Below are 13441 nucleotides of genomic sequence, written 5' to 3' on the forward strand. Positions count from 1 at the left end.
TTGGGAATTGCTGAATAAGTATTCATTTCAGGTGTAAGAATGAAACGGCATTTTACGGTAATAATACACTTGAAATGTATATTTTATGTTTTATTTTCGATATGATAATATAGAACAACGATTTAATTTTCTTGATAAAGGGTAAGTAGTAGGGCATTTTTCTTGTATTGCATTGAAAAAAAAAACAGTAAACATGTCAAATCTAAAGAAATCTAGGTAAGTAATGGATTCTCAATGGAAATAAAAACATTTGAATTGTTTCTCGAAAAAAGCTTTTATTTTTTTAAAGTTGCTCTCCAGAGACCAAGGAGATATAAATCAAACTTGATTGTGAGTTAGTTGCCGGAAAATATAGTCACAGGAACTTTCTAAAGTACTCTGACAGGAATTTAATCAGCATGCGACTTTTTGCAACCTAGCAACTTTACATTCAATAAATAAAAAGTATTCATCTTTTAACCCGCCGCCGGCGGGACCTCCATACGCCCTCAAACTGTATAAACTCTACATTAAACATACTCGTATAACGACTTAAAAGTCTGCCTGCCTTATAGTACCTATCCATAAAACTGTTAAAATCTAACTTTGACATATCTTAACACAATTGTTTATTACATCGTTCATTTAGATACTGTGTTTAGATATAAAGTTCACAGATAAAGCAAGCAAGAATGACTATTAGCATTTCTTTTTAATAAAAACTACGCAGTTATAAATGAAGGCGGGAAAACAAAATTATGTTCATAGCGCAGAGAAGAGGTATGCAGGCAGTTTGGAGTGCTGTAATTAGTTATGTAAATTACTGCAAACTTTGTTTATTATAAATGCTGAGCGTTGAAATTTGCTTGCAGTATAACAATTATACGTATATTAAAATTTGTTTATGTTCCTGTATTTGTTATATGATTAAATTAAACCCACATGTGACCACTTCCGATTTTACCTATTTGGATAACAATAAATTTATTTATCGAAACATGATTATTACAGGGTGTTATTTAAGCGGTTAGCGAAGTATTGGTATATTTGTGAATTGGTAAGTTAAAATATTGATATTTGGACAAGAACTTTTGTTCAGCAAATATTTATAAATCAGTCTGCAATATATCATTCTGAACAGCAGTATTTTACAGCTGAGTATATATCAAAGCTGCAATGAATGACCCATACCTTATTAAATTTTGGTAAGCACTCAGAGAATAAGTAAAAAAATCAGTGTCGCTAAAATTAGGTAGTCTAGCATAAATAAATAACATACTTAAAAATCACTAAATAGTCTTACTGATGATTCATTTATTTATTCACTTACACGTAGACGTAGACAAAATGATTTATTAGAGGTTATTTCTTGCAATACAACTTTTAAAATGTATAAAAGCACTGTATAAAAACAGTTTTATACAGTTTTATACACGGTAATTAGTTATTATTATTAAACGTAGGTAATGGATCATTTCATCTTTGATATTTCTAGTATGTAATGATTTTAATAGAATAAAATTATCATCTACAACTCTCAAAAGAACTTTAATGATTTCAATGGCAACTATAATAAATAATTGATATGGAATTAATTAATTTTAAAATGCTTTACACACCATTAAACTTGTAAGAGTCAAAGTATAAGTCAAGGACAAGACGGTAGAGCGTTTAATTTAATTAACTACCTATGAAATAGTTGGCTTCATAAACACGAGTTACGTTCAGGGTAAGGCACAAAGGTGGAATTATTTTAGTTCTAATGACGGTCTCAGGTCTGCGCTTGAAATTACTTGTAGGCACAACACAATGGTACAGAGTTGTAAAGTACACCGAACAAAACATGCTAAGCGATAACGAGCCCTTTTCATTTTATGAGATTGGTCTCTAGGCAATACTGGAGTATTATAGTATGAAAGAAAGTATTGGAAGGATTAAAATGGCTTTAATAATGAAATTTTTTAAATGTTTTGTGAGTTTGTAAACAAGAAGTTAGTCATGCTATGTTTTTACACATGCAAGTTTAACGTTTAATTTTTCTTTTATTAGATACTATTTACTAAGATAATTTTGAAATTGCCTTGCCTAGTTATGAAAGATAAATTATGAAATAATGAATCAATCTAAACTAAAAGGCTAAAGTTGTTTACGCTCTTAAGTATCAGTTAAAAAACAAAGTAAATTAAAGGTGGGAATATTGAATTTTTTATTAATCTCGTTACAAAAAAAGTTCATTGCACACAAAAATAGTGCTGCTTACACGGTGTAACGACAGTTTAAAAGGGACGTTTACACTCCGGTTATTTCCTCTCACCGTCTAACCGAGGGTGTAGAGTAGGTATTGTTCTTAACCCACTCATTATGAAGAGTTCGATGCACTTGCCAATGTCAGAATTTACTTTGTGCATCGTTTATGCGACTGCTGGCGGTTTGGTAAGCGACACTGTTTTGGGATGACTGACGAAAGGATCATTAGGTCTTTTAACTCCGACCTCTTGTGTACCTTTGACGTTTGAGACTTTGAGAGCTGTGGTTTCATTTATTTTTTTGAAAAAATTAGAGGTGAGTTCTTACTGGTTCGCTTAGTAGGTAATTAAAATACTTTAGCTTTGAATGTGATCGTGGTTCCTTACTAGGTAGGTACACCATTAATAAATTATTATAATTTATATCGTATTCCGAATTCCGAATTTCATAATGCTAATTAATGAGAACAAGTATTTGAATATAATACCTTAAAATAACTTGATATCTAAACAGGTTTACAATCAAACAAACGATTGTTGAAGTAGCTTTTACAGTTCATAATCTCCAAATAATCATTTAACTTTTGTTTTATGTTCAACATTTTCTTATTAAGTCCCATTTAATTACGCAAAGCAAACATGAAATGAATCCTTAATACTCAAACGACATTACACCAAGTTGTCGGCAAGTTGATGACTGTAGCCATTAAATTTTATGGAATATAAAGCTTCTGTAAATAAAACTGATTTGTTGAGCGGCAGAAGATCGAATGAAACGACAATAATTTTTTTTACGATTTATTTTCTGTTAAATTTCGTGAGAGTTATTTGCCTTTCTTGTTTCTATGAGCAATTTTCTGTGGAAGTGATATGAACAAAATTCATTTCACTTGGCGTGGATATAATAAAATAATTATTGTTAAATTTATTGTAATAAAACGTTTAGAGAACATAGATGTCGCACGGGGAAAAAACACAATCGTTAAAAATATATTATAAAAAATTCAATTTGTTATTGCACCATTTGTTTTAGCTTTAAGTATCGAACACCAATAGCTTTCAAGTATTTATTGTTCTAGCATTCGATCAAAAATAAACGTCACATAAAACTAAACTTTATGCCTAACCTATACGTCACATAATTGTACACTAAAAGAGATTTATGATGTTTTCCGCGGTTGGGGTAGGCCTGATAGAACGCATTTGGTGTTTGTTTGATCGATCGCTCCTTCGGACACTTCAAACAATGTTCGGATGATGAATTATAAAATAATTACAGCGCTGCTACAGAACAATAGGGAACAGTTTATGCAATCCTAGTACGTAATACTAGTGTAATAGGGGTATTGTATAATATTTAATTAAAAGCAAACTGTTATGATTGCTTTGAAAATTTGATCGCACTAAAGCATCGGTTAAATGTATCTCGTAAAGCAGAACTAATAAATTATAATAACCGAATATTGTTATAGTATCTATTCTTAAAATATTTGACTAGTTGGTTACTTAAACTTTATGTTAATGAATACCTCTTTTGAATTATGTAAGACGTGGATAGTAAAAATGAATTTAATACACCCAGTTACAAAAGATTCTAAATTATTGATGTAAAAAAATGTTATATTTCCATTTATAACCTCAATATTTTACGAGCCGCAATTAAATAGTTTTATTGTTAATATTCACAGACAAAGTCTAGATAAAATGTTATATATATTTAAGACAGCGATATCGTACAGATTAATATTAATATATTCGCATTGTAAATGGTAATTTCTCTCAAGGCTGTGGAAAGTGTATTATGTGCTGGATTTGAATTTGAAATCTCTGAAATATCTCGCTTACAATATTTGTTTGTGACGTACTCTCGTTATCCCACATTTACTTAATTTATGAACAGTGAAAATGACAAGATGTTTGATTTAATAATATAACCAGACTTTTGTTTTAATGCGAGGTAAGAAAATTTATTTTTCATCTGTAAAATTTATAAGAAAATATGATTTTAAATATTTGTTTATAATTTATCAATATGAAAAATAAGGTAGAGTTTCTCCCAAAACTGAAGCCTTACGTAACTTGCTGGGTTCGTCAGGCAATAATAATTAAGTTCAATATAACATAATGATTATCCAATACTATTCATAATAATGTAATCACACAAACCTTGTAAAGTCCTTCTTGTAGCCAACAACAGCTCAGCAATAGGCCTGGTGGCGGCTGCTATCTTGTCCTCTGCGTTCCTTCTTAAAGTGGTACGTAAGGAATCTTCTCTCCCCCGACCACAACATTGACTTCCGCAAATGAGACCTACGAAGACAAAAGCATACAAAATTAACACAACATATAATTTTTTCTAGACGAATTATTATCAAACTTAAAGGAAACAAATTTGAAGGCATTAGTTAGATTAATCAATCGATTAAAACTTTACAATTCTTAAGAGCTCTGAATATTATTCAAGACTTAAACTACTAACTAAGAAAGTATGTATCTAGTATTAGTCTTAAATGCGGTGCAGCAATATTGCAAATTTGCATTGCAATTTGTTCCTGCACAGAAGATATTCATTTCCGACGTAGAAATGTGAACGCTGACATTTATGTATTAACTTTTCATATGCTTTGGACAAATAGTTACAACAAAGTAATAAAATTTTATTGCAGTAAAGATAGACTTATAGAGGCGACATCTTAACCGTAAATGTTGTATAACCCTCTTAACACTATTCGATCACAATCGGGTGTGTACACTTGTATGTGTTCGTTGAGAATTGCGAAGGTGATTAGAGAGGTATTTAGTCTGTATTACAAGCAACATTGTTTCCCTTTTACAATTCATTATAAACAGTTTTTTCTATTCTGGACTCTATCTGATCTACGATCTTAAAAATATATCCACAATTTACTAATTAATAGTTTCTACGTGTAACGGTAAAAGTTTGCTAAATATTGTAAAATATTTTCTAATAATATTCCACTTAAAGATAAAAATAAAACTCAAGTTATCCTAATCACAAAGCCATGGACTCTTATGAGCTTCTAAAAGTAATATATTCAGGTAAAACAAAGTGTAAATTACATTTAAGTGAGGTCACGCTGACGTAATGACAGGTCCCATTGTTGACGAGGGTCCAACCCACATTTATTGGACAATACACTAAGTACATTTTGAAGAAACTTACCCTTGCCGGTAACAGGTTGAATTTAATACGAGTTACGGATTGTTTACCGTAAGTCAAATTAACAGCTAAAATATTTATTATAGTTACTGAAACATTAACTTTTCTTTACGATATTCAGCTTAACCTTTATATTTTTTGTGTGAAGAATTTTACGATAAATTAAAAAAAAGAATCTTTATAAAATCCATGACTGCGATATTACAGCGAGAAGAATGAAGTAGTTAACCTGACTTTGTATTTATAGAAGGCTGTGTCTATTAATACGTTTTTTTTATTATTTTTTGTAAATCGATGAGGTTCATAACATCAACATCTGCAAAAATTCAACTGAAACCTGTTGGAATCTTATAAAGATTTCGTTGTATACCTACTTCAATGCAATTAAATATTCACATGTAGGTATTTCTAAATAAGGATAAAGTTATTGATTCAATAAATAATCGCATAAAGTTATTTTAATATAAATGATTAAATCCTTTATTTATTAAAGTTTAATAAAGGTTAGATAAAGGAGTACGTATAAATTACCCTCATGCAGTGCAGAAATATCGCTTCCAGTCTAATAAATAATACGATATGATGTCACCATATGTGGTAGAGCAAAATATGAACGTAAATGATCTGTAACATCCATTAAAGCTAAAGATGCGTGGTTCCGAAATAATACAGTTCTATAAATACCATATTATGTCTACATAAAGAAGTATGTTTCTAAAATATGGTTGTTAAAATTGTATTGATTTTTTTGGATTTGAATAACAGTAACGAAATCTTCAATTTCCTTCATAAAGTGAGTCTAGAAACATTTAAAGCAAAAGCTATTTATTATGAAACTTATAAAATGTAGGTTCAGATTAATTGAACAATATGTTCTTTCGATAAAGGACTTACGAGTTAAAATCGCATTCACAACCCGTCTTTCCAAACAAATCAATGAGCTAGTCTCTCCATCTTCTTTGATATGTGCTCTGTAATACGGTCTGTTGAATAAATATGATATATTAGATGTAGACAGTATAATACAGGATATGTCATCGTTCAGTCATGAAACGTTTGGCACCGTCGCCGAGTGAACGCTCGCACGCGCCCAAGGCCGGACCCGCGCAGACATCGCGGAGTCCGCAAAAACTATTTTTATATCTCTTTTTGTTTAAATCGTAACGTGATGCAATTACTGAAAGCATTTTTAAAGAGTATTCGAGTACTTTTTATCTCGTTTTCAAGCGACAGGTGGCTAAATAAGATTAAACACGTTCGCGGCGAACCACTTAGGTACTTGAAGAGGGGATGTGGTATTTTTATATAGCTCGTAAAAAGGTGAAAATTGGAGTTAAAATTATCATCCACAATAATTTTTGCGTAGAAAATCTGCGATTTTTGCGAATCAAATACAATATAATTATGTAAGTAGATAGATAAATATTTCTTAATATGAAAACGTCAACACATTCTACTTACAAACAGAAGACCTAACGTAACGCACACGGCATTTTGAGATAACATCAAATGAATGAATAATAAGTGTCCCCAAATGCAGTATTACAATATAAATAGGACGACCGACATCCGCTACTTTGTACTTTACGACTTCTAAACGACCTTTGAACGTGCCGGTATTTGCATAAACGAAATATTTTTACTGCCATTCTTACTAAACATAATGTATTTTTATTTAATTGCCTCGTTAAGCCTACACCACTCACATTCTAAATGTTTTCAATAAAGCTAAATGTTGTAAACGCATGATTCAATCGTGATTCAAACGGAAAGAGGCGTATAAAATCCAATGCGTATATTTCTCACGATTTCCAATAAATGCGCTGCTACAATCCGCAAATCCTTTGATATAGTGGCGATATTTCAGTATTTTCTTTGATAACAAAATATTCTGTATGGGATAAAATGTAAGCTTTTGTTTGTAAAAACTCGAAATAGCTCGTTCACCGAACGTTAGTGGAGGTTAAGGGTGCTTACAGAAATATTGGATTAGTACCAGCCGAGTGTATTAAATAAGCAAAGCACTATCGAACATACACGAGATGAAAGAGCTCGTACAGATAGCCGAACAACAATAAACTTATCCTGTCTCTGTGTACGATACTGATCAAATAGTTAATTTAAATAAACTCGATTAAATACTAAAAACAGTAGCTGATATTGATTAGTATTCTAATACATAGTTATGTAACTATTGTTATTTTAAATGAAATATATGAAGAGCGAAGGTCTATGTTATAATTTTTTTTTTGTAAAAAAGGAAAATACATAACATGCGATGTGCGCAGAATTGTATGATATACGATATAAAACAATTTCTACCGCTTCAAGACTGAAGAAAGAAAAGAAAATGAGTGAATAAATAATGTCACGTATTTTTCTCCTTGACGTTGTCTGATTATGCTTGATACGAAGATCGGGATGTGAGCTCTGAAGAAAAGGAAGTAATATAGCTGTAACATCTGCAATTTCATACTTGAATCTATAGAAGTCGGTAATATTATGTGCTGCGAACACAAGCATGTTAATTTTAGTTTTACAATTTACGGGTTATCTACACAGATAAGTATAATAACAACAAAAATGTAATCAAGATCAATATTGTTAAGTAATGAAATGATTATAGTAACTAAGTGAAAAATATTTTTTTCAGTTTTAAAAATAATAAAATATTATACATTTTTTCTCTGAATTTCCTTTGAAATCGTTGAATATAAATTCATACTCGTATGTTAATCCTGAACTATGCACAAACGTGAAAAGCGGGTCATTAAATTATTTTTAAAATTTTCTTGCGAACTTTTAGCGCTATAGCGTTGTCACGGAAATAGACTGAATAAACTGTTTCATAAAGCAGCTTAGCGAGAAATATAATTAAGTCTGCGTAAATTGTTAATTTTCGTTTGCGAAATGGTTTTAAGATTGAATAGTATTTAAACATAAATATACATAATTTCCTTTTGAGGAAAATATACCTCTTCGGTCCATTTTTAGTTTTCGCATATCATATATTTTTTTACAAAAATTAACTTTTCAATCACACCATGGCTGTTTTCATGTAGCTTTTCAGTTTTCACTTTTTTACTAACACAGTCATTTTTATTCCCTTCAGTAATATTTTATTTTATTATCTAAGAAATCGATTAACTTTTTCCAATAACAAATAAAACTTCATCCCCATAACGCGTTTAGTGTTCACGCGGCAATTTTTTTTCGTTAGCACTACAGATTATAGAACACTCATACTAAGTTAGCAGTTAGCACAGATAATATAATACTATATTACAGATAATATAGAAGTAGACTCGGTATGTTTGTTTAACTTGCATGACACACATGATATTGCATTTGCGTACTTTGTACTATAATATGCTATTATTAATTATATCTAGAACTAGCTTCCGCCCACGACTTTGTACGTGCATCCCCGTTTTTCCCCGTTCCCGCAAGAATTTCGGGAAATCCTTTCTTAGGGGACGCCTACGTTATGACATCTACCTGCATGCCAAATTTCAGCCCGATACGTCCAGTGGTTTGGGCTGTGCGTTGATAGATCACTATATCAGTCACCTTTGAGTTTTATATATATATATAGATATTGATAAACTTAAATCAATTACATTTAATGATTATTGAAAATAACACCTATTGACATCATGAATATAGACCTTCGAACCGTGACATAAGTAATCGTAAAAATAAGATTTCCTTCTGCTTTTATTTTTCTGCTTTTATTTAATCCTAAAGATTAAAACATCCGTATCTTATATTTTTTATAGGTAAAACGCTATTCTATATTAGTATAAAATAATTGTAAAACGCCAAGCGACACTTTTGCTTTCTAAGCGAATAAAAAGTAACTTTAAAAATAAACGAGTCTCGGAGGAAAGAGGTCACTACAGCGAAGGCGTATAAGTATCATTATAAAAACGTGTGGGCAAACGAAACCGAGAGTTTAACTCTTTATATAGACAGTTCCCTTAATTAGAGTCGAACCCACTTGCATTGCGTAAGGTATTACCATACAGGTCCCAATACTTTGCATTTCATAGACTTACGTTATATTTTTAATTAATAACAGCCCGCGGCAAGTTTGCACATGTGAAAATAAATCTACTTATAATTCCATTTCATACCAAATTTCGGGCAATTTCCGTCAGAAATCTCCATAATATACACACACACAAACACAAACTTTTTAAATATGAGAATTTAATATGATACATAAACCATAGTCCAAAGAGATATAAGAGATACATAATCTATACTGATAAAATAATTAATTAATCATAGAGTGCAACACTAACATATTGTAAACAAAGTAATTTAATTGTATGATGGATAGCAACAACCAATACAAGCAATAAAGCAAATTATATGTTTGATTGATCTATAAACATAATATTATTATATTATATTATGAAACTAGCTTACCGCCCGCGGCTTCGCCCGCTTTGTCTAAAAACTAATACATTATATACTAAAACCTTCCTCTTGAATCACTCTATCTATTAAAAAAACCGGATCAAAATCCATTGCGTAGTTTCAAAGATAATTAAGCATACAAAGGGACAGAGAAAGAGACTTTGTTTTATACTAGGTAGGTATGTAGTGATTCGCCATCCAGAACAAAAAGTTATACTATATTTTCTTAACATAAAACTACCTTCCTATATAAAATTAATATTATAAATTTAGTAGTGTCCCAGCATAAATGTTATAAGATTACTGTAAACATATAAAATAAACATTAGAGTTCGTATTCTTATTATGTTTACACAGAAATGTGAGTAAGATGTTATAGGTGGGCAAATTAAAACTTCGCCAAAATGTTCCAGCCATATCATTTCAGAAGAACATGCAGAGATTCTTTCTTACAAAAAGTGAGTTCATTAGCTGTTATATTCAACGTCTTACGTCTCTAACTAGGAGTCAAGAGGCAGGTTCAAGCGCTCTTTGGAGCGGCGTAGCTGGATTAAACCCGCTTTACAAGACTATTCCGAGATCTGTATCTTTGTGTGTAGATAATTATAACTAGGATAAGGGACAAGGGTACGGATACCCTTGAAGTCCTAACAACTTCTATAACGAATAATTGAGGTTATATGAAACTTGTGATTAAGGGTCTGTAATCTTGGCACGTAATCATTTTGTTAGAATATGAATCTAGACTCTATTTGGATAATATAGGTACCCATGCCATGTGATAATTTTATTTAAAATGTTAAATAAACGTAAATTTTAGAAACTGGTTTGCTACATTGTAATACTTTTATATTAACAGCAACTTTTGCTGTGACATATTTTCTCCTCCTAAATTGAAAATTAAAAAATTGTTCTACTTCCGAGTTTATAGTTAACGATTAATTTGGTAAAATGTAAGTATTATATACCTAGGTGTATATCTATAAATAAGTAAATCGTTATTTTTCATCAAATACGATAATGTTGAACATTTGTTTACCTTAAATAAAATTTATTCAAGTAGTGAGTATAAGCAACGGAGAGCTCGCAAGAAAGCTAAGAACAACAAACAAATTAAGTGTCTATAAATATTTATAAACAACGCGGACTGTAGAAATAGCTGAAGTAGCCTAGCGTAGATGGAGAAGACTATTTAAACTTTAAACAATATCTATAAATGGAGCTCGGATAAAAATATTATCGAATGTGTTTTAACGCGTTGAAATATGTACAAAATATTCCCTTGTACCTCTATTAAAAATCGAAAGGCCTAAAATAACGTCTATAAACGGACCTTAAATTCAGCCCTAATACTAGCAATTATAATTATTGATATTATATCAGAAGAAATCCGTATCAATGCAGTGGAAAGAAAGCTGGGAACTCGAACTGAAATGAACCAATTAAGATACATAGTTAACCTGGTGGTTAATTTATTAAAAGCACTTTAAATACCAATTGTAACATTTTTAGACATTAATTATGTATTACTATGTAGGTTAGTTAGGTTTTCACATGAAACTTCCGCAATAAAGAGAAGTGGATGAAGATTAGCTTTCATTGGAATGCACCTTCTACATTGTAAATAGTGTGACACTATGTCACATTCTATCTTAATGGAAAATTAGCGTTTTAATATGTACAATAACATTACTTCCTTTTCGATATTTATTTTGATTGTTTTGGTAAAAATGACGAGTATTTATTACTGTAATATTTTATAGCAAAGCGGGAATAAAAAAAACTGTACGTAAGTATATGTATCTATACCGGCTTATACCCGACACATCTGACCTCATCGTAATATTTTTTTTCTTATAAAATAACTAATTTAATATGTGATAACTTTGACTTATTTTATTTTGGAAAATGAATAACGATTATTCGCATCAAAACGAAATATATATCTATATGTATAAACCAACGCTTAATAGTTTACCAACCTTTATTTATTACAAGAGATATTATTATGGTTTAACATAATAATAACTGTTAAAATGTAATATAATAATATTTATTGATTGATAGAATATTCGCTGGCGATACCGGACTGTGTTCTGACCTATGATATATAAAAGAGCTAGATACGTTACCCGCTCTCTATTTTGGCAAGAAAAAACTCAGGTAAGTGCCCGAGTTTCACTTAGTCACGCACCATTCAGCGTCGTGACTGGACGTTCTTTTTGTATTTTAATCGGCAGTTGTTATTACGAAGTACATGAGTGAGACATGTATTATGTCTCGTGCGTGAGAGTGAAAGAGAGAACAACTGTATTGGTGATAATGCGTTAGTAAGTAGGTATGTATTAATTACGCTGTTTTTTAGTGCAATGATGTTGGCGTATGCCGCGTCTACTAGTATAATAGGTCATTGGTTCTGACAAGAATCGTGCCCGCATAGGCCTTGAGATATTGCTTTACGTCCATTTAAGTATGAACAATTAATTTACCAAACAATAAGTAATAAATTTGTGCTTTAATATTGCTCGATCATTCAGTTATCGAATTTCATGCAGGTCATTCATTGGCATCCACGATTGTTTATTAAAATACAATGTTATTAACATCGTTTAAGACGCATTATAATATTAAAATAAATTGTAAAAGCACTTGTTTTTACAATTTCAGTATCCTACTGACCAGACTAAGACAAAGTACCTATTAAAGTAAATTGCTTACAATCCTTACTATATACATAATCTAATCTAATAAAGACCGCGGATCCTAATTCAATACAAATATATTAAAAGCTTTGAGCTCATCTCTTCTGAGGTAAACCACAGACGAAAGTTCTAGTGGAATACCCATATCCCTGGTGGATATATTAATAGCCTGATGATGAATAAATTAACACTCGATTAACCCACACTGCCGTTGGTTAATGGCTCTCTGAAATTAGAGACTTCTCCGTTTACTAAATCAATATATTATTTCAGTTGATGGAACTCGAGTTAATAAAAAACAAACTTAATAAAAAATAAAACAATAAAGGGATAAATTTGGATCACTGTCAAATGTGATCGTCGTAATATGGATATTATCCATTATTGTATTATCTATTCAGTTATGATTGGATAACGAAAATATTGTGGTACCTAAAGCTCATTTTAAATGGAATTTTCTTAACATTCAATGAAGCAAGATATCCTTGTTTTAAAACGCCTAAAGTTATCACTATTGTGAATTTTGTTTTCATCAATATTGGTATCATATAATCAAAAATAATTTCGTAAGCTTAAGCAAATTTCAAAAACCAATATTTCTTAAAAGCTATGATTAACCTCCTGGGGCCTGCGGTCATATATATATTACATAAACAATAAAAAAATATTTCAACGCCATCTTTTGCGTATATGCGCGAATAATACCTCAAATCGATGTAGTGGTATGTCATCCACTATACTAAACGGTTTTTGGTTTTATAAGTGACAGTGATTTGAAGTATTCTCATTTCGAAGTTGACGGTGGCTGTGCGACGGCAAACACGTGGTCAGTAATCTTATATTTCTAGTGGAACCATTCGTATATTGCAGTATATCTTTGTATATCTAATGATAATAGATATTATTTC

The 13441-nt window shown here is 30.8% G+C and overlaps 1 protein-coding gene across 1 annotated transcript in view; it reads right to left on the bottom strand.

The window, feature by feature from the left end:
- Positions 1-13441, bottom strand: part of LOC123698908 (division abnormally delayed protein) — a 93481-nt gene that overhangs the window by 22496 nt on the left and 57544 nt on the right. The window contains exon 2 of the mRNA XM_045645734.1: positions 4392-4535. Within this exon, the coding sequence (XP_045501690.1) occupies positions 4392-4535 (144 nt within the window). The remainder of the gene's footprint in view (positions 1-4391; positions 4536-13441) is intronic.

This window comes from Colias croceus, chromosome 2 (genome assembly GCF_905220415.1).
Source record: "Colias croceus chromosome 2, ilColCroc2.1".
Classification (NCBI taxonomy): domain Eukaryota; kingdom Metazoa; phylum Arthropoda; class Insecta; order Lepidoptera; family Pieridae; genus Colias; species Colias croceus.